General features: G+C 53.0%; 6 protein-coding genes across 6 annotated transcripts, besides 1 other annotated feature; 2 read left to right on the top strand and 4 right to left on the bottom strand.

Annotated features, from left to right (window-relative positions):
• Positions 1–229: 229 nt before the first annotated feature.
• On the top strand, positions 230–5,780 carry PODANS_1_24310 (uncharacterized protein; the record flags this gene model as incomplete). The annotated part of the gene is made up of 3 exons (XM_001906723.1): positions 230–1,912; positions 3,869–4,517; positions 4,576–5,780. The coding sequence occupies 3 exons, from the start codon at positions 230–232 to the stop codon at positions 5,778–5,780; spliced, it is 3,537 nt and encodes a 1,178-aa protein (XP_001906758.1).
• Positions 1,913–3,868: a sequence feature (intein).
• Positions 5,781–6,654: 874 nt separating the features above from the next.
• On the bottom strand, positions 6,655–11,220 carry PODANS_1_24300 (uncharacterized protein; the record flags this gene model as incomplete). Its single annotated transcript, XM_001906722.1, has 1 exon — positions 6,655–11,220. A coding segment is annotated over one exon (4,566 nt), but the record flags the coding sequence as incomplete, so codon positions are not given.
• A 1,228-nt stretch (positions 11,221–12,448) lies between these two features.
• PODANS_1_24290 (uncharacterized protein) lies at positions 12,449–13,276 on the bottom strand (the record flags this gene model as incomplete). Its single annotated transcript, XM_001906721.1, has 2 exons — positions 12,449–13,171; positions 13,229–13,276. 2 exons carry the CDS (start codon positions 13,274–13,276, stop codon positions 12,449–12,451), a joined length of 771 nt encoding a protein of 256 aa, XP_001906756.1.
• Positions 13,277–15,253: 1,977 nt separating this feature from the next.
• PODANS_1_24280 (uncharacterized protein) lies at positions 15,254–15,577 on the bottom strand (the record flags this gene model as incomplete). The annotated part of the gene is made up of 1 exon (XM_001906720.1): positions 15,254–15,577. The coding sequence occupies one exon, from the start codon at positions 15,575–15,577 to the stop codon at positions 15,254–15,256; it is 324 nt and encodes a 107-aa protein (XP_001906755.1).
• A 2,435-nt stretch (positions 15,578–18,012) lies between these two features.
• Positions 18,013–18,765, top strand: PODANS_1_24270 (uncharacterized protein; the record flags this gene model as incomplete). Its single annotated transcript, XM_001906719.1, has 2 exons — positions 18,013–18,088; positions 18,173–18,765. The coding sequence occupies 2 exons, from the start codon at positions 18,013–18,015 to the stop codon at positions 18,763–18,765; spliced, it is 669 nt and encodes a 222-aa protein (XP_001906754.1).
• Positions 18,766–19,585: 820 nt separating this feature from the next.
• On the bottom strand, positions 19,586–20,474 carry PODANS_1_24260 (uncharacterized protein; the record flags this gene model as incomplete). Its single annotated transcript, XM_001906718.1, has 5 exons — positions 19,586–19,929; positions 19,990–20,119; positions 20,179–20,267; positions 20,329–20,354; positions 20,422–20,474. 5 exons carry the CDS (start codon positions 20,472–20,474, stop codon positions 19,586–19,588), a joined length of 642 nt encoding a protein of 213 aa, XP_001906753.1.
• Between the last annotated feature and the right edge of the window lie 551 nt (positions 20,475–21,025).

The following is a 21,025-nucleotide window of genomic DNA, read 5'->3' as shown; positions in this document are numbered from 1 at the left end:
ATTTGCTCCACGCTGCACGCCATTCAACGGCTTCTTTGCGACCGCCTCGTTGTAAGTTTGCGCCGGTTCCTTGACACGTCTGGTAGCTAACAAACATTCCCAGCAATCCCCACTGGACTTTTCAACACAACTCTGGCTTTGTCTCCAGCGTGCCGCGTGTCCGTGAGACACATTCCTCGGCTGCGCGCCATCACGCCCGACCTTGAGATTTCTTGAGAGAGGAAGCGCAATGGACAACAGGCTCGGCAGGCCCAACTCCCCGCCAGGCGGACGCGTACCAGTACCGCCCGAGTACATGCTGCCAGCTTACGATGATGTCCACCACGAATCGAGCACCACTGGCATGGGCACCGCGCATGGCCACGGTTCTAATGTCAGGCTGTTGACGGATATGGAGGACCCTAGTGATTATCAGGAATCTGATAGGCATGAGAGGCCGTATGTGTTACCACCCGTTTCTATTCCCCCCCCTCTTTCCTTGCCCCCCAGATCCAACGGCGACTTTTGTGTGGACGTCGATGCCCTCAAAGAACAAGACGGCGCTCTCATCATCGGGACTGCGCCCGATGTCTTCAAACCGGCCACAATGCAGACAGGTAGTCAGCAGCCCGCCACTCCAAAATTCAGGCTTCAGAGAAGAAAAAAGTTCACCCCTTCGGTCCACCCTGTCGTCGTTCCCGAGGACCTTCCTGTCCTGCCTGAAGGGCCTTCTCCCCGCAGGAAGTCGTTACGCCAGTTTCAGGCGAGATGTGAAACAGCCGCAACATCACCAGGCAGCTCTCCACCGGATTCACAATTTCTTAGACAACTACCCAGCCCACAAGTGCCGTCAAGAGTATGGATGAGAGGCTCACAAGAAAATGAAAACAGAGGCAGAAGACGACAGCCATACGAACCATCGATTGATTCACGGTCCTCTATTCTCGACCCGCCCCTCCGAATGCACCCACCGACCGAGTCGTATGTTTCGTATGATCAGAGTAGCATGAACGAGAGCAGTTGGGGCCCTTCACGAGCATCATCCCCCGAGTATTCCCCTCCACGCGGCCACCCACCACCACACAGCCACAGGTTCGAGCCCGCCGATATCAATGGAGCCCCCCGCCCAGGAACCCCTTCCACCGTCTACGGAGGCTCTCCGCGCCGACCCCTTCCCCGTGCCCCAATGTACAACAGTCCAACGAGGGGCATGCAGTCGACGACCAGCTTTCACGATGATGCAACAGTCAACATCCCACTTGCCAGCCATCACGACGATCCCTTTGGCCCCGAGTCAGACGTCACTGACAACAGACGGCACCATCATACCCACTCATCCTACTCGGCAGATCAAATGACCCTGAACGAGAATGAATATTACGATGAAGATGGTGATGTTCGTGAGAAGGCTGACCGCTACGTTCCAGCACCGGCAGAGGGGCGACAGGAGCGCCGTGGTGTCCGCGCCCCCCAAATGAGCAAGAGAGAGGTGCAGCTTATCAATGGTGAACTCGTGTTGGAGTGCAAGATCCCCACCATCTTGTACTCATTCCTCCCGCGCCGCGACGAAATCGAGTTTACTCATATGCGCTACACGGCCGTGACCTGCGACCCAGACGACTTTGTTGAAAGGGGCTACAAGCTGCGTCAGAACATTGGCCGGACCGCCCGCGAGACGGAATTGTTTATTTGCATCACCATGTACAACGAAGACGAGTATGGCTTCACGCGCACGATGCACGCTGTCATGAAGAACATCTCCCACTTTTGCAGCCGTAACAAGTCACGAACGTGGGGAGAGAACGGATGGCAGAAAATCGTTGTGTGTGTGGTGTCTGATGGACGAGAAAAGATTCACCCTCGCACACTCGACGCCTTGGCAGCCATGGGCGTCTACCAGCACGGCATCGCAAAGAATTACGTCAACCAGAAGACGTGTCTCTCTCCAGACACGATGGTCCGCACCACCAATGGTGACAAGCCCATCCGAGACATCGCTGTAGGAGACCAGCTCTTCGACCACGAGGACCGACCCGTCCAGTGCCTAGCTGCTGAGGCTATTCAGACCTCCCGCATGATGAAGGTTACCTACACCGGGTACAACAGCGTCAGCAAGTCGTCCTTCACCTGTACGCCGGACCATATCATGACCCTGGTGGCTTATGGTGTCAAGCCCTTCAGGCATTCGAACAGCAACCGTGTTACGTGGTGGACTCGTTGCGATCGAACCGAGCTTGGGGCCGATGCGGTTGAGATCAAGTGGGATGCAGCCATGCATGATCTGTATACCGAATACCGTGAGCAGCTGGGTCGCCGTCCGACTGATGCTGAGGTCCGCAAGTACCTGAAGGCCATCACGTCTACGAGAGTTGTCCCCGATTCTGAAGATGATGACTCTCAGAGGGTTGAAGAGACATATCAGAGTCCTGTTCTCATCAAGCTGCTGGCCAAGCTCAAGGCTATGGACGTGGACGTCGACGGTGAGGATGAATCGGTAGTATTGATGCTGCTACAGCAGCACATGGAGGACTATCTTGAGCACATGATACCTGAGCCAGAGGATATCTCTGACGAGGACAACGACGACTTGATCATCGATCTTGATACCAACCGGAAGAGAAAGATTGGCACTATCAGCACGCTGTCTTCCCGCATCTCGGACAAGACTTTCCGCCAGTCTCCTTCCATCAAGTCGTCTCCTGTTAACAGCCAACAGCAGTCTCAAAACGAGGCCTCACAGTCGACCGTGCCGACGTACGCGTCTGTACTCACTGAGGACGACCACAGGGAGATGTTCGCCCCTGTCCGGAGCAAGCTCGCAGTGCGTGATCCGAAGTGCAAGTGTCAGAATCTGTCCTGCAAGGGCCTTCGGAGGGTATCGACTGTCTTCGAAACCTCAGAGCAAGCCGACCTCGCTCTTGAGCTGCTATCAGGAGATCACTACCGTGTGGTTGACCCCTGCGCCGTCCAGGACATGGAGGTGTTCACGATGACGCTGGAGGAGTATCAGGCAACCTGCACAGCTCCGATGACGCAGCATAAGAGCAAGCTAAGACTATATCGGTCGCCCCTGAGGTTCCAGCCGTATCAGGGTTCAGTGTCACCTGTCCCAATCGACCCATTTTGGTTTGGTTTCTGGCTTGGTAATGGCACTAAGAACAACAGTGAGATTACCAGTACGGATCCGGAGGTCGAGGTCTACACGCAGGCACTCGTCGACCGCCTGAACCGTGATAGTATCCCTCCTGGAAAAGCGCCTCTCAAAGTATCCAAGTACAAGATTGATATCGGCACAAAACACGTCTACAAGGGAGAAGAAATCAAGACAACAAAGGTCGCTCATCGTTTGCGTGTTATGAGCACTGTAAGCAACCTTGACAAGACACACTGGAACCCTGTTCACGACGGCCTCAGAGAACTCGGCCTGCTGGGAGACAAGAGCGGTGGCATCCCCGACTGCTACATGAACGCGGACGAGAATACGCGCCTGGCTGTTCTCGCAGGCCTCATCGAATCCGACGGATGGCTTTCTCACGGTCTCAACTGTTACGGCTTTGGCCAGTACACCTACGAGCTCAAGAAGCTTGTTGAGGACGCCCGCAAGTTAGCCCTCTCCTGCGGGATCCAGTGTAACCCTATCTTCGAACGGAAGAATGGTAAGGACCGCCCTGAGCCTGGCTGGTTCTTTTATATGGGCAGAGGGGTGGAGAAGTTCCAGCCTCACCTCCTCCTCCCTCGAAAGCGCATGACGATCCCGTTCACCACGTCTAAGAACAGGGACGTACGGCCCTTCGACGTCGAGGACGCCGGCGACGGCGAGTTCCGCCTCATCGAGGTCTCGGGAGAGCTCTTCCAGCTTGCAGATCGCACCGTGGTTCACAACTGCACCGCCCACGTGTACGAGTACACCACGCAGGTTTCTCTGGATTCGGATCTCAAGTTCAAGGGCGCCGAGAAGGGGATAGTGCCCTGCCAAATGATCTTTTGCTTGAAGGAAAAGAACGCCAAGAAGTTAAACTCGCATAGATGGTTCTTCAACGCATTTGGCAAGGCGCTAAACCCAAACGTGTGTATCTTGCTGGATGTCGGAACCAAGCCTGGGAGCAACTCGCTATATCACCTGTGGAAGGCATTCGATACCGACTCGAACGTTGCCGGCGCTTGCGGAGAGATTAAAGCAATGAAAGGTAAATACGGAGTCAATCTGTTGAATCCGCTGGTTGCGTCACAGAATTTCGAATACAAAATGTCCAATATTCTGGACAAACCGTTGGAGTCGGTGTTTGGCTACATCACCGTGTTGCCTGGCGCCCTGAGTGCGTACCGATACCATGCGCTCCAGAATGACGAAACGGGGCACGGGCCACTGAGCCAGTACTTCAAGGGAGAGACGCTCCATGGACAGCACGCCGACGTGTTTACCGCCAACATGTACTTGGCCGAGGACAGAATCTTGTGCTGGGAGCTGGTTGCCAAACGCGGCGAGAGATGGGTGTTGAAGTACGTCAAAGGTTGCACGGGTGAGACAGATGTGCCTGGTAAGCCCCTTCTTTTGCCGCTTTGTTTTGATAAGGGGATATCGCTAACACCCCCAAGACACCGTCCCCGAGTTCGTCTCCCAGCGTCGTCGCTGGCTGAACGGAGCGTTCTTCGCCGCTGTGTATTCCCTGGTGCATTTCAAGCAGATCTGGCTCACCGACCACACCATTGCCCGCAAGGTGCTGCTGCACATTGAGTTCTTGTATCAGCTCCTGCAACTCCTCTTCACCTACTTCTCCCTCGCCAATTTCTACCTCACCTTCTACTTCATCGCCGGTGGTCTTGCCGATCCCCACGTCACACCTTTCGACGCCGACGGCAAAGCTGCCCTCTACATCTTCACCATCCTCCGGTATATCTGTGTTCTATTGATCTCGACCCAGTTCATCCTGTCTCTCGGCAACCGTCCCCAGGGTTCCCGCAAGATGTACCTCGCGTCCATGATCATCTACGCTGTCATCATGATCTACACGCTGTTCGCCTCGATTTGGATTGTCGTCCACCAGCTCTCCCCTAAGAAGGAGGACAAGGACAAGTCCGAGCTCGAGATGGGCAACAACGTCTTCACCAACATGATCGTCTCGACAGCCTCGACTATTGGTCTCTACTTTGTCATGTCCTTCATGTACCTCGACCCCTGGCACATGTTCACCTCCTTCGTCCCGTACCTGATTCTCCTGCCCTCGTACATTTGCACTTTGCAAATCTACGCCTTTTGCAACACCCACGACGTCACCTGGGGAACAAAGGGCGACAACGTCATGAAGACGGATCTCGGTGGTGCCGTCGGCAAGGGGTCCGGTTCGACTGTCGAGTTGGAAATGCCCTCTGAGCAGTTGGACATCGACTCTGGATACGACGAGGCCCTCCGCAACCTCAGAGATAGAATTGAAGTGCCCGAGAAGCCACCCTCGGACGCGCAGCTGCAGGAGGATTACTACAAGTCGGTCCGTACCTACATGGTTGTTTCCTGGTTGGTGGCCAACGCCACGCTCGCCATGGCAGTCAGTGAAATCTATGGCAGCAGTGGCATTGGCGACAACTTTTACCTGCGCTTCATTCTCTGGTCTGTCGCCGCGTTGGCGGCCTTCAGAGCCCTGGGGAGCACGACTTTTGCCATCATCAACTTGATCAACATGGTGGTGGAGGGCAGGGTCAAAGCAAAGTTCGCAGTGCCCAACTGGGCTAGGGGTTTGATTGAGAAGATGAGGGACGGAGCGAGAGATATCGGAGAGGGGGTTGCTAATAGTGTTAGGAGGTGATGGTTTCATCATTCGCCACCTTCCCCTCCTCTCTCTCTCTTTTGCACGCTTGCTTTTTGTCATGTTTAGACAACAGAAGAAGGATGGGCAGGTGTTTTTGGGCGTTTATGTGAGGAGAGAAAAAAAGCATGAGGGAAAGATGAAAGAAATGTGTGTATGGAAATGAATGATCAAGTCATGTATGATAGACAAATTTTGACGACGAACTGGGCGGGAGGTAATAATTGTTTTGTCTTTGTTTGGTTTCTAGCTTTTCGTTAGGTACATAATACCCTTTCTTATGGTACTTTTGATGCCCTTCTACAGCTTAAGGGGAATAAATGTGTGGAACTTTGCTGTGACTTGACATGTCATGAACGGGTCTGCTCAGAAGTCTCACCAGCCATGTCATGAAATCAAGAACGGAGACTTGGGAAGGGAAGGGGGGCATTGGAGACAGAAAGCTAATAGGCCCTTGAAGATAATCAGGAGGTCTAACCACATTTCAACATAATTTATTTTGAAGATAGTTGAGGGGGCTGTCAAGATACCGAATTAAGGGGTGTTGGTGTCATGAGAATCTCTATTACTTTGCTTACGGAGGCATCTGAAAGAGTGTTACAGTCCCGATTTTGGCTCCTTACTTGCAACATTATTTTATCAGACCGTGTCAGCGAAACCAAGCAACCCAAGGCACTTCAAAGCACATTTAGAATCGTTTCAGACAGCAAATCAAATTGTTTTTAACGCCTATTTTGACACCAAACAAATAAAAGAAGAATAAAACATGCAATGCGCTCGCAATGTAGACAAAAAGCCATCCCTCCAATATCCCCTATTTACATGACTCCTGCTCGTTGCTCATTTTCTGTTCCATATTCTGTGTATCCAAAAATCACTCCTCTGCCTCCTCCTCCTCCTCGGCAACACCCTCGTGGAAGTTGCGGCCATCGGTGGTAGCCTTGATGATGCCGGCACGGATGGTCCAGTCACCAAATCTTTCGCCCTGCTCCCTCTCCTTGGCGTACCGGCTGAGCAAGCCCCTCATGATCTCGAGAATCTCGTCCTCCTTGATGCTGCTGCGGTAGAGCTTGTTGAGTCTCTGGCCGTGGTACCCACCACCGAGATACATGTTGTAAGCACCGTAGGCCTTGCCGACAAAGGCAACCTCGGCCAACCAGGGGCGGGCGCAACCGTTGGGACAACCGGTCATGCGCATGACGATGCTGTCTTGCCTGAGGCCGTTCTCCTCGAGGCAGGCCTCCAGCTTGGAGATCAGCACCGGGAGGTAGCGCTCAGACTCGGCCATGGCGAGACCGCAGGTGGGGAAGGCAACGCAGGCGGAAGAAGAGAGACGGAGGGCGGAGAAGTGGAGGTTGTCAAGCTTGTACTGGGCGAGAAGTTTCTTGAGGGTGTCCAGATCCTCGTCAGCAACGTTGCTGAGGATAAGATGCTGGTTGGGGGTGAGGCGGAACTCGCCCTTATGAACCTTGGCAATCTCCCTGAGGCCAGTCTTCATCTGGAAGTCGGCAGTGTCCTCGATACGGCCGTTCTCAATGAACATGGTGAAGTGGTTCATGCCAGTCTCATCCTTGAGCCAGCCAAAGGTGTCGACATTGCTGTCAAAGTGGAAGGGCTTGGCAGGCAGGAACGGCTGACCCCAAAGTTCCTCAACCTTGGACCTGAAGACATCGACAGTCAGATCGTCAACGGTGTACTTCAATCTGGCGTGCTTGCGGTTCTTGCGGTCACCGTGGTCGCGTTGGACGAGCATGACCTTCTCACAGGCGATATGGGTCTGGTCAGCCTTGACGAAACCAAGCATGCGACCGGTTTGGGGATACGTCTTCTTGTTGTTGTGAGTGGTACCCATACCACCACCAACAAGAAGGTTGAAGCCAAGCAGATGTCCGTCGTTACCCTTGATGGCAATCAGGCCGATATCGTGAGCGTACACGTCAACATCGTTGTGTGGGGGGATGGCGATCGAGATCTTGAACTTGCGGGGGAGGTAAGTAGGTCCATAAAGGGGCTCAAAGTCCTGGACGGCGTCACCAGCGACCTGCGTCTTCTTTCCGTCGTAGTCGGTGAGCCAGATCTCGTGGTAAGCGGTAGTCGATGGAAGAAGATGCTCGCTGATCTTCTTGGACCAGTAGTAAACCTCACGATGGTAGGCAGACTGCGAAGGAAGAGGACTGCACATGACGTTACGGTTGACATCACCGCAGGCGGCAAGGGTGTCCATGAGAGCCCGGTTGATGGCTTGCATGGCAGGCTTGAGCTTGGCCTTGACGACGCCGTGGAACTGGAAGGTTTGACGGGTGGTCAACTTCATGGTCTCGTTTCCGAGCTCGTTGGCAATGTCGTCCATCTGGATCCACTGCTTTGGTGTCGAGACACCGCCGGGAAGTCTGCAGCGAATCATGAATGAGTAGGCTGGCTCAAGACCCTGGGCCTTGCGCTCGTCACGGACATCACGATCATCCTGCATGTATGTGCCGTGGAACTTGGTCAGTTGCTGGTTGGAAGCCGAGATGGCGCCGGTAGATGTGTCCAAGAGCTCCTCGGCGATGGTACCACGCAGGAAGTTGGAGGCGATCTTGATGTCCTCGTTGGTGATCGGGGGAGGCTCATCTGGGAGGCCATCGACCTTTGACACGCCGAGGGCTTCCCAAAGCTTGGGCTCCCACTCGGAGTAGCCGGTCTGGTATCCATCTGGGTCCTGGTCATCACCAAGACCCAGAGGAGCCAGACGGGAACCGCCAAAGTTGGCCAGAACCCTATCGAGGTCCTTTCCGGGCTTGTTGTAGTACACCTTGTCCTCCTTTCTGGGCCAGTAGTGGCTATCACCAAGAGAGAAGACGGAGTACTTGACGGAAGCAAGATCGAGCTCGGTGCTGTCCTTGATGGCATCCCAGAGAGGCTTGCCGTTGACGGGGAACTCACCCTGACCGGCGGTCGAGGTGATGAAGACAATGTTCTCCTCCGTTGGCAAGTCCTCGACTGGGTAGTCCTCCATGGCCATGACTGTGGTCTTCAGGCCACGGGCACGGCCCCTGGTACCCAACCGCTTGGCGAGGGACTGCGCGTTGCCACCATCAGAACCAAACAGAATGGTCAACGGCGCACCGAAGAGACCTTCCAAGAGCTGGTTGTAAGCATCCTTGGCCTTGCGCTTCTGCTGGGCGCGAATCTCAGTACCAAAGTCCTGATCAAGAACAGCACCAAACTGGGGTTCCTTCCGCATCATCTGAGTGAGCTGGTTGTCTCTGTCAAGGAAGGCCTTGAGCTCCTTCTTGATACGCTCAGAGTCAAGAGAGAAGTTGGGCTCGCCCTTCTTCTCATTCTCGGGGTTCCACCGGTACAGAGGCCAGTAACCAAGGTCCACGGCCTTCTTGGTCTCAGTGAGAACGGTCAAAGGAGACTCGTGCTCACCAAAGTAGGGAAGATAAGCCAGAACGATAGAGGGGCCATTGAACTTGTCGGCCTCATCCATAGCCTGAAGAACCTGGGTGTAAGAGCTGTAGACGGCGGTGGAGGCGACGTAAGCGTTTCCAAAGTTCATGGCATAGAGACCAATGTCCTTCTTTCTGCGGTTCGCATCAGCGGCAGCGCGCTCAGAGTAAGGGGTCGAGTCAATGATGAGCAGGTTGACATTTTCGCCCGAAGCCAGAACCTGATGAACGCCAGAGTTGCCAAGGTCATAAGCCCAGGCGTCGGACCCAACAAGCCAAAGAGACTGCTTGCGAAAGAATGCCTTGTGCTGGAGCAGGGCCTTTGATGGCGTCGAGTTGTCGAGTGTAAGCTTGGAAACAACCTCCTCGGCAGCCTCCTCAGACTTCTTCGCATCGTCAGCGCTAGCTACCCACTTGGCCAAGGCTCTCTTGGGAACTTCAGTCAGGAAACGGCCATTGCTGGCGGCCTCCTTGACCTCGGCAACAAACTTTTGTCTGCGCTCCTTTCTGGCGAGGAGAGAGCCGAAACCATACTCGGGAGTGGCCGAGATGGTCCGTGAGACGCCGGCATTGTCGGAATCGAGGGAGTTGGCGACAAAGGCTCTGCTTCCAAACAACTGATCGAGGATCTTGGTATAAGAAACCTCAAGCTTGGGCTTCGAAAGGTCGTACTCGGAGGTCTCCTGAGGAATCTCGCGCTCACCAACCTCCAAGTTCTGTACAGGCTTTTCTAGAGTCAAGTTCTGGAAAACACCGGACAAAGCTTGCTTGACACTTTCCTTGGTGATGTAGCCAATTTGGTACCCAACAATAGTCTCGACACCACCAACAGCACTCTTGACAGAAGTCAAGACATCGATGAGAACGGGGCCCCACTTTGTGGTCTTTCTCGACACCTGCTCAAGGACTGCCACCCTCTTGACAGATTTGGGAAGGGCATCGATCAACTTGGCGCCCAGCCACGGGCGGTAAAGTCTAGGAGCAACGATGCCAGCGTTGGCAAAGGAGTCACCAGACTGTGCCTTGGCAATAGCGTCAGAGAACAAGGCAACATCTGAGCCAAAGAGGAAGATGGTGTTTTCGGCCGATTGTGACCCCGTCCACTCGAAGGCGTTGTATTGCCTGCCGACAAGCTGGTTGAGCTGAGCCCAGATGCCGGTGACGTACTTGTAGATATCCTCGGACGACACAAGGGGAGCTGCGGGCTCGATGGTAGTTGCAGTGGATACACTTGGTGGCGTGCTGGTCTCACTCTGTTGACTGGACTTGACTGACGACTGTGAGGTAAGAAGAGGGGTTTCTGCTTCACCCTCTCCTGCTTGGTTGGCGGTGACTCCACCAGAGAGAGCCAGGGGTTCCGGCTGCTCAGAAACCACGGCGACCCGCCCATCATCCGCGTAGATCCCTGACCCCGAGATCGGCGCAGACTGGAACCTCCGCACATTGTCGAGGTTGAGGACAGCGCGGACAACGTCGGCGCTCGCGCCCTCAATGGACTCGGCAACAGCACCGGAGCTGGGGTCGAAGAAGTGGATGACACCCTTGCCCGAGCGAATGGCCAAGGCATGAGCAGTCAGCGCAATGTCTTGAGCCTCCTGGAGGGACCAGGACTGGAGGAAGGTCCATCCCGAATTTCTGATGGAGGTGATGGCCGAGTAGTCTGGGAAGCTCTTGGGACCAAGCGCAACATGGATGACGACCGGGAGGTTGGCAAGCTTGTAGAGATGTGCTACCGAGGGCAGGAGAATGGAAGATGTGGTGGTGACGGAAACCAGCTGGCCGGAGCGGATGGGAGTGAAGACGGAGAGTAATGGGTCGTTGTTGTGTCTGACTGATTGGATTTCTGGAACAGCGTCCGAGGTCTTCGCGACCAAGCTTTGTTCCTTTTGTTTGGCGAGCTGCTTCAAGTGGCTCGAGAACTCGGAATCAGAGGCGAGCGACGGCTGGACTGAGATGACCACATCGCTGGAAAGGTATGCAATTCTCGCGACTAGTCCAATCAACTGTCAGCTACCTGTCTCTACACTGCTTGCGCGCACCTCATCAACACCCTGGGGACGGTTGTGAGGCTTTTCGCAGTGTGCCCGGCTGTCGGTCGAGATGCCGGGTTGAGTCCGGCTGTCGGTCGCATTGCGAGCAAACAATTTTGGCGGGGCAGGGAAAGCTTGCTCGCGGCGATTTGACAGCTTGGGGTAATGTGGGGGAGGGGTTTGGGTGTCTTACCGGCTTCTTCAGGCGTCCTTATCGTGGTGAGTGCGCCTGCCATCGTGAGGGTATCGACAGGAGAACTGAGAGTGTGTGAGGAGTGACTGGGAAAGGGAATTACTGCATCGCAAGCAGACAAAAGGGAAAAAAAACAATGGCACTTATGTAAGGTGCAGCCGGAGGCAATTCATGCGAAAGGGTCCCTATATCGGCCCCGCATGTGTCCCAAATTTCTCTTGATGGGTAGGTGGGCGCAAGAGGTGATCGATTGCGTGATCGCTCTAGCGCCTCGAATCCCGGGAATTGCCCAGAACCCCCAGAGTGCTGCTGCACATCCAGCGAATTGCACGCGTGGGATTCAAATCATGCTTTGTCATGGACTTCCTCGATGTCTCCTTTGACACCCACCATCTGAAGTTGATGCCACCGCTGCCCACAATGACTAACACCGGGTCTCCGAACCCAGCCGTTCCACTTTGTCTTCGGCACCCAACATGCTCGTCTCTCGGCATAGGCCGTTGAAACGGGAACCTGGATCCGTCTCTGTTTCGGCTTTGGCTTCGGGGTCACAGCCTTTCCATCCTCTCTTCTCACCTCTTCTCACGTCCCATGGAGATGGGGGTCATCTACTGCGGTATGTCAACCCGCGCGGGCGAGCAGTCAGGTGGTGTTGCCAAGTCCGCCACACGTGGCTCTCTGGCGAGATGTCGTAAATTGTACATAATTCGTACAAAGGGTTCATGGTGGGATGTTGTCTCTCAACGTATCCATTATTATCTGAGTGAATATGATTAGCTCCCCAGCTCCAACCCCCCCTACTTGCCCCTGAACCGAAGATCCTAACCCCTATTATGACAATGTCTAGTATAAAAAAAGGGCAGTATGCCAACCAGCCATGCGCCCAAATGTACCGTGCTATATCAGAAAGATGGCCCTTTGAACTCATTAAATGCCGCTGAAAACATGTGACTCGCCTCCGCCATTATGTACTTCGTCCCACATCTCGACAACATCACCGGCAGAGGAGAATCATCTCCTGCTGCTCCTGAATTTTGAATGAACATCTTTAGCCCATTCCTCATCCTCCTTTCTTCCACCAAGCCAATAGCTCTTCCCCACAGAAATCATGTACCTCCCAATCTTGCCCTCCAATCCCTCTCCCAGGGGGGCACCCTCAGCAAACGGATTTGGTGCCGACCCGGACTCATCATCCTCGTCAGACTCGGGCACCCTCTCGTCAACAAACCGCAGGATAACGGCCCGAGCATAGGCCATGATAACCAAGCTGAAGTAAATCCTGATAAGTGTAAACCCAATAATAAGCACCATGCTAAACGCCGTGTCGATGCCGTCGTCTCTGACTGGGGTGGTTGTCTCGCCCCTAGGCTCAACCATTTGAAATTCCTCTTCTTCGGGAGCTCCTGAGGCGACAGTGGCCTGCATCTCCTTTAACTGCATGTACCACCCCGTCGCAAAAGCTGTCGTGTATAGTCCGCTCACAATCGTGTCCACCGCGTAAACCCAGGCTAGCAAGAGGTTTTGAAACGGCGTTCCCTTGCGAATATGTGGGAGGCAGAACGCCAGAACGGCGATAACGGCAATCGAAATGAAGTAGGCGGTGAACTGAAGGATCGACATCTGGAAGCCCGTGAAGAGGGTAAGGAGGCCATAGATTCCCGTCGCCTTGTTGAACAAGAGCGCAAGAGAGACAAGCTCCGTGCCGGTCTGTAGGGACATGAAGCCTAGGAATGACTGCGCGATGATCAGTGTCTGAACTTTCGAAAAGGAGGGCATCGAGGACCAACAAACCCTTGGGCGAGGCAGCCGAAGCCGACACGACGATCGTGAGGATATCATTTTTTCCCCCGTTCTTTTTCGTCTTTTATTTGGTCTTTTTCCTGATCCCCGTTGCGCCTTAACCGTACAAACGCCCAAAGAGAAATCGCAAACCAAAATCGTCAAGAAGCGCAGAAGTCGAAGTGTTTTTGTGCCAGAAATGCGATGATCAGGAGAGGGAACCGAAGCTAAAATCGCAGAACCAACTAAACTCGACAAATCTCGGACTTCCTCAGGGTCCCGATCAACAACTCCACCTGGGTCTCCTCCTGTTGTGTCGCGCCGTCTTGGCCAGACTTCCCAAACAGGATCGGATCAGTCGGCACTGGCTCTCGAGCCACTCAACGTTCAAGTTTTATGCGACCAACAGAAATGTGTGGGCCTTTTGAAGCCTTGGTTTTCCTTGAAAGCTTGCGTTGCGCCCAAGAGCGCCGGTTGGAAATAGCGGGGCCATTTTTCATGGCTTGTATCCGCGTATCTGCTCAAAATGTGAGGCCGTGAATTGCGTCCTGAATAGAACCGCGATGTTTGAATATGGGAAAAGCCATTCAGTACATTGACCAGTCATACGTAATTACATCGCTTACTTTCTCTCGGTAACCCATTTTAATCACCAGTCAGCGAGCGTGAAAGACGCCCCTGGTTCCAGCCTGCTGGTAGGGGGCGTTTTTTGGTTGGCGACCCTGGAAAGTTAGAAGCCACCACGGTCAGCACGCGCTATGAGAAAAGATCGTTGGCTGCTCTGTAAGATGTCTACCTAGGTGCTCCTCGTTCAAGACAGATGGGGAATTTTCAACACTAGTCGTAAGGCTCTCACGGGCGTAAAGCTTTCGATGCATGAAGTTCATCTCAGTTGATTTCTCTTTCATGCTAACCTATTTGCAACAGCGCGCTGGCCTTTTCTGACCTTAACTCCACCCGCCCAGTCCGTCGAGTTATATGATTGGCTCACTTTGCGACTTACACCGTCCTTTGGACTCAACAATGCCGCCAGATACAGACCGGTACTTGAACCCATGCCATCTACTGTGGACGAGCAACTGAGCCGGCTTGAAACATCCTTGACAGTTGAGAACCCTACCTAGATGTTCTGCATTTTCTCACGAGATACTAGTTATACAGACCCAGTCTCCAATGATGAATTTAAGCGTGAGCGCTTGGCGACAACATAGGTCTTTCTACGTTGTGATGCTTGTGTAATGAGAACATTGCAGATGGAGTGCCCGTACACAAATTGGTAGGGCTCCATGTCATCGACAGGAAGGGACTCTTCTTTCAGGAATACAGCAATGAACTGTCCATTACCTTTCTGCGGAATACCAGAACACCATATTTGAGTATATGCCTCTGCTGATGATCGAGGTCAACATGACCATGTCTTATACTGAAGAGAAATGTCAGCTCGAATGAAGCCATAAGAAACATTGAACTTAGGCGTCGGGCTTACCTAACTTTACACCAGCAGCATTACAGAGTTGCATGTTTCTATCACAGCATCAACCAGTGCCATCTTCCTACACCTCGAAGATAGTTTGACGCTGTACTGCGGTTATGTTCTATCTGGCAATACAAGTGTCTGCCAGCCTGATGTTGGCCTAAAAGATGAACGTGATGACATCTGCCATGGCGAGAATTATAGAACAGCTGTGGACGTACAGACCATTATCGGGATTTTGTTGATAGCGGAAAAAAGAGAAAGGAAGCAATTGTAAGACAGCAAAAGCTTGACATGTAATGCTAACATACAGGACGGAGTTGGTACTGCACAGGTAGACGCCCAATCACAGTCATACTGCCATATATTCCTAGTGAATGGAGGCAGCGCTGGAGCTCCAATACCTCATTTAGCTTCCATTGCAATACCATGGACCACCCATCATCAAACACAAGTACTTATGTACAGGAGCGCAACAAAGCCAACGCCAACACGATACCCATTGTTGTGTTTCATTCCCATCATGTCATCATACCAACTTGATCTTTCCCATCGCCAAACTTTCAGGTGTGCTTCATACCCATCTTGTCAAAGCTCTTCGAGATACCCCGGCCAGTCTTCTGTGCTGCCTGTTCAAGATGAAGTTTGTGCTCAACCTTCTGAACAGTGCGGGCTACCGGGGGCGAGATCCGCTGGACACCACGCTCAACTGGAGACTTGAACATGGTGATGTTGCGCTCCCATTTGGGCGCCCACTTGGTGGTCTGGCGAGCGACACGCTCCTCGGCGCCAGGGATGATCATGTAGAAAGGTGCAAAGGCGCTGAGGCCACCTGCCCCCATGCAGAAGACCTCAGTCCGAGTGGCAGCGGGGATGCGGACGGGCATTTTGAGAGATGGTTCGAGGGGAAATAGATCGTATGGGGAGTTCGTTGCAAAGAGACAGGAAATCTTCAACAGGTGTTGACGTTAGCACAATGACAATCTTGGAACCGATGTGATTTGGTTGCTGCGACGTGATGGGGTACACCCTAGGGAAGAAGCAAGGAGATAGTGGGCTCATCAGGCAAAACAGGTGACGATGATGCCTGGTGATGAAAGAGAGGAAGGAACACATACCCTTCTCGTCTATACCAGAGCGGTTATCGACCGCGGTGAACCTAGGATAGGTAGATTGACGGAGATGCACCACCAAAGGAAATCGTTCTCTAGATGCAGATGTTGATGGACTGACGTCTACACGCGGTGGAACAAAGAAGAGGAGATGTTACACACAAACAAAGAGCGGGAAGAGCTTGGGGAAGGTAAGGTCAAGATGAAGTGGGAGGGACGGGAAACCCCCTTTATGGCTGGGTTGGCGACCCTGTCCCGGGTGTGCTCAGCTGGCATACACTTCCCATGATCCAGCCAGCAGGAACGTATCCCTCCTCAAGGGCAACCGCCACATCTCCTTCGAGGAGCTTGGAGCGATGGCCACCACGACCTTCCCAGGCATACTCCAAAGCCCAACCAGGAAGGAAGGGGATGCACCAGCCAAGGCCAATCAAGCGGCGCGTTGACAGGAGCGGAAAGACCACCCACAGACATGCCTGGTAGAAAGCGGGGTAAGAGACCGCAGCAATATCCATGCACCAATCATGGACTTCATTGGACGTCACTTTGGACTCACTCTTGCCAGCCGTCAACCATGTCGTCTCACTTTACGGACTGACATGGCGCCACAAGACACTTGAAATGCGGGGGAGGAAAGGATGATTAGGCTTGTCTCTCAGGCCCTGCTCAGCTTGTTTCTCTTTGACAGAGCCTCCAATGTTGGAGAAGGATTTGGAATTGTTAGAGGGTCAAAAACAAAACCCCAAGATGTTTTTGATATCAAACTTGATATTGTTTCCCTCTTGGTTGTGTGCTAGCGTTGTCAATTGAGGGTCGGTGGAGCCACCTTGGTCTAACTGCTCCACATTCCCCAGACTTTCCCCAGAAAACAACGGCGCCAAGTGGGTCATGTGTGGAGTTCACGATCCTCGACGGCGTCTTCATTTGACGTCTCTTGCCATTGCTTGACCGCGATCGAAAACCTTATTTTGATGTAATTCATCTGATTGCAAGAAAGATTTTTGCAGCGCTCATACACACAGAAACTCCGGAGATCAAGTCCGGGCCACCGGGTGCTTTGAATTATAATCAACATCCAGCCTTCAGGCCTGGGGCGAAACCCTCAGGCGCATGTTGGTCACATGGGCAGCCCCTGGACTGCCGTAAGCGGTTCTCGCGTCCCAGAACCGTGAAGGACAACACAAAAGCCCTTGCTACGCTCGATGCAATTGACTTCTTTCAGTTTTGAATCCAGATTGTAAGAGAAGTTCGTATGTAGAGATCATTCTCTGCGTGTACTCGAAGGCTGCCCAGTGAGGTGAGTGGAACTGATCACCAAGCCTCAGGTTAGCGTCCAAACCCTGTCTTGGCACCTCCCATCGCTTCGGAAGCCAAGGCTCGCGATGGTGAAACTCTGCTGCTCTTCAAACGTATCACATGATACTTCTTCATATCTCACAATACGGCTGGGCTTGCCAAAATATGGGGGAATCAGCTTTTCCAGGCATCTCTTTCTTGATAGCAGTGAGAGACCATTCATAAACTGACCTCGAGCACATACCTAAAGTTTTCAACGAAGCAGCCCAGTCAAAACGGCGTGAGTACAGATAATTGAATTACATCCTTTCCTTCCGAGCTAGATGCAGCAAATCTACATAAACTTATCGAAGCTTTAGTATCTACAAGTAATCGATTCTACATCCCGAACGTCAACGAAAGAGCAATTGGGAGTGGAATTCCTTAGGATCCAACCTTTCCAGATTCTTGCAGACCGATTGCAAAATTCATGGCCTCAAAGGACGAGACGAAGTACACTCACTATATCAATCAAAACACTGCAGAGATCATCAACTCAAAATCGGGCAGTAACTTAAGGGTCAATCCCGCTTAACCAATTGCGCATACAAACGGAGAGTACCTCTCTCAGCTATCTTCAAGGTCTTGTGGACGCCGATACTCTTGTATAACCCTAACCCCTTCAAAAGCTGGTCTCTCAACACTTGGCGACCGATAAGATAACGATTTTCACCACACCCCACATTTTTTTTCCTGCAGCGGAGGGTGGGCAAAAGAAGGCGGTCAATTTTTTCGGCCTGCTGCAAGTTGAACCTTCAGCGCCAGGTGGAGAGAGAAGAGAGTGCAGTCCTGTCACCCTCTTTTCGCAAAACAACCACCACCTTAGCTTCCCTTTTTTTCCACGTCTTCAAAGGGGCGCATATACACACTCCAAGATGCGCGTCGATAACTGTTTCTTCTGCGGTAGGCCCGCGTGGCCTAGCAAGGGTATCACCTTTATGCGCAACGATGGTTTGTCCTCCCCTCTTGATCTCTTGCACCTTGCTGGTGTGTGTTCCCATTGTCGCTGACCATTGCTCGTTGCGAATTTCGCAGGCAAATCTTTCCGCTTCTGCCGCTCAAAATGTCACAAGAACTTCAAGATGAAGCGCAACCCCCGCAAGCTCAAGTGGACAAAGGCCTATCGCAAGAACGCCGGCAAGGAGATGACGGTCGACAGCACTCTGCAGTTTGCCGCCCGCCGCAATGTGCCCGTCCGCTACGACCGCGAGCTCTTCGCCAAGACCCTCAAGGCCATGGAGCGCATCAGCGAAATCAAGGCCCGCCGCGAGAGAATCTTCTACAAGAAACGCATGGCCGGCAAGAGGGCGCGCGAGGTTGCCGCGGCCAGGAAGCTGGTGGCTGACAACGAGCACTTGCTTCCCAGACTCAGGGGCAGCGAGAAGAGGAGGTTGGTTGAGTTGGCTGCTGAGAGGGGTGTCGATGTTGAGGAGCTGGAGAGAGAGGAGCTCGCCGCCAAGGCTTCCGGGAAGAAGAGCAAGGCTTTCGGTGGTGAGGTGAAGAGATTGAGGGTCAGGACTGACGGTGGCGTGGAGGAAATTACCGAGTCTTTTGGCGGTGTTGTGGGCGAGGATGACGACGAGGACGACGGATTCGAGGACGAGGATGATGAGATGGATACCGACTGAGCGGCTCGATCTCTCAGCCGTGATCCGGAACTGGCTCCCGTCTCAGCACCCTTCATGTCCTTTACCGGTAGCTGGGTGGCGTTAAGGAAGGGTTAGACCCGTCATTTCTCGTCACTTTCCCTTTTGACGATCGTCCTGTCATGGGAGGAGAAAAAGATACCCGAGCTAGGCTCAGAGCCAATGAGTACGACGTCTATCAGCAGCTAATCAGGAAGGTTGGGAACATGTGTGGTTCGTCCAATGGGACGTTGAACATGGGCCACCAGGAACAATCTGTGTGGACCAAGATATGATTCTCAAAGGGGACGGGCATACATGCATGAACATTGTTTTTTTTTCTTCTGCGGGTTTGGCGAATTCGGCGTTACAACTAAGAAAGGGGAGCTGTGTTCAGAAAAAAAGTTTATTTACTAGAATGTATCTCCAGAGTGTTGTAGACATCTTCATGGGCAGCCGGCAAATACCTTTGTTGTGCTTTGAGAACAACGGCTCTGTAACCCCCTCTACCTGCCCACAAAAGAAGATCGACTTGGACTTTGAGCGAGTGATGAATCGAGTGTCTTGAACGTGTTATTCCACTTGTTCCGGCTACCCAAACTCCTAAAGATATATCATTACGTAGATTTAACCAAGTATGTGAAACGCTTTGGTGCGTGAAAGCCACCCATGACCCCCCGCTATGCTTCCCTAGTCTAACCTTCACACAAAAGCAAGCAAAACAGAGGTTGCGCGGTATATTCGTGTGCGGAATGACCATGGCTCTCTCCCGACTCATTCATCCCCCTTCGTGTACGTCCAGACCCTCACATTTTGAATCTGTCTAGCAACCACACCCGTCTTGCTGTGGTGTAGTTGTGCTCTTAACATCGATCATTTGGGAGCTGGCCTGCGCAGAAGCAGCAGCCGACCCGTCAGCCCCTTCCATCCCGGGCAGAGCCTGCGCGATCTTTTTGAAGAGGTTCTTGACGTTGTGACCCGCCTTGGCACTGGTCTCGACAAACATGAGGTTGTTCTTGCGCGCTTCCTCCTCACCCTGGGCGGTGGTAACCTCACGCTTGTCGTTGAGATCCGTCTTGTTGCCTACCAGCACAATGATGACGTCGTTGCCTCGCTCTGCGCGGACGTCGTCGATCCATTTCCGGGTATTTTGGAAGGATTTGGCATCTGGTGTCGGGGTCAGCAAGAAAGAAAAGGAGAGTAAGAAGGTTTAGTAGAGAAACGTACTAGATATATCGTAGACCACTACTGCAACGCTTGAGTCACGGATATATGAGGGGATCAAGCTGCGGAAACGTTCTTGGCCTGCCGTGTCCCAAAGCTGAAGCCGTACTGTCCTGTCTTCAAGATACATTGTCTGTTCCATCCTGTTAGCCAATGCCACACGCCAGAAAGCCAACAGCGGAATTAACGTACCTTGGAGAGGAAGTCAATGCCAATGGTGGCCTGGTACATGTTATCGAACGAGTCGTACATGAACCGTGTGATGAGAGATGTCTTGCCGACTAATCAAACGATTTAGTATCTGTCCCTGGTTCCGTCTTTGGGTTGTACGTGTTTCCATACCGCTTTGCTCGCCCAAAAATACCAGCCTGTGGAATACGTGGTTAGCCACCTCGTGCTGTATTCCGCGCGCGCCGAAGAGCACCAGCAACATACTTAAATTTCTTCAGCGGGTTGTTGTAGGACCCGCCCGCTCCTGTTTGCGCCATGGTTTTGATATTATTTGGTGTAGAGAATCGAAATGTATCGTCTCGGCGGTGGTGGCCGTCGTTGAGGGAGGGAGGGGTGTATTCGTTAAAAGGGGTGCTCGTGGAGTCGTCGTTAACCGTCGTCAAATCAGTGGCCAGGCTGACCAGGAACCCAAGAAGCGCGGCGTGGTTCAACAGCTTTCGGATGGTTGTATCGGTATTGTCTAGGAGTGAACAAGTGTCCTCGAAAATTATACTCGGTACGGAGTAAGGTTCAAAAACTGGGAGGTCTAAGTTCCCTTTGTGATGGGAATTCGGTTCGGCTCGAATCCACAACGCCCAGTCTCTCAACTCTCCTTAACAGACCCGATTGCGGCTACGGTGAAAGGGGGGGGCGTGTCCATGCGTGCGTGCATGCCACCAGCCAGGCGACGCCCGCTGTTTTTCGCAAGCCACGCCTGGCCGTTCCAGCGCTCTTGGCGGCCGTCATGAGCAAGCAGCCAGAAGCATCAGGCCTGGACCTCGGATTGGGTGCTGGCCAGGTCACCCTCGCCTGACACCCCGTGCATGGT

Source organism: Podospora anserina, chromosome 1, assembly GCF_000226545.1.
Source record: "Podospora anserina S mat+ genomic DNA chromosome 1, supercontig 6".
In the NCBI taxonomy this organism is placed as follows: Eukaryota; Fungi; Ascomycota; class Sordariomycetes; order Sordariales; family Podosporaceae; genus Podospora; species Podospora anserina.
This window is presented reverse-complemented; position numbering and strand designations above follow the sequence as displayed.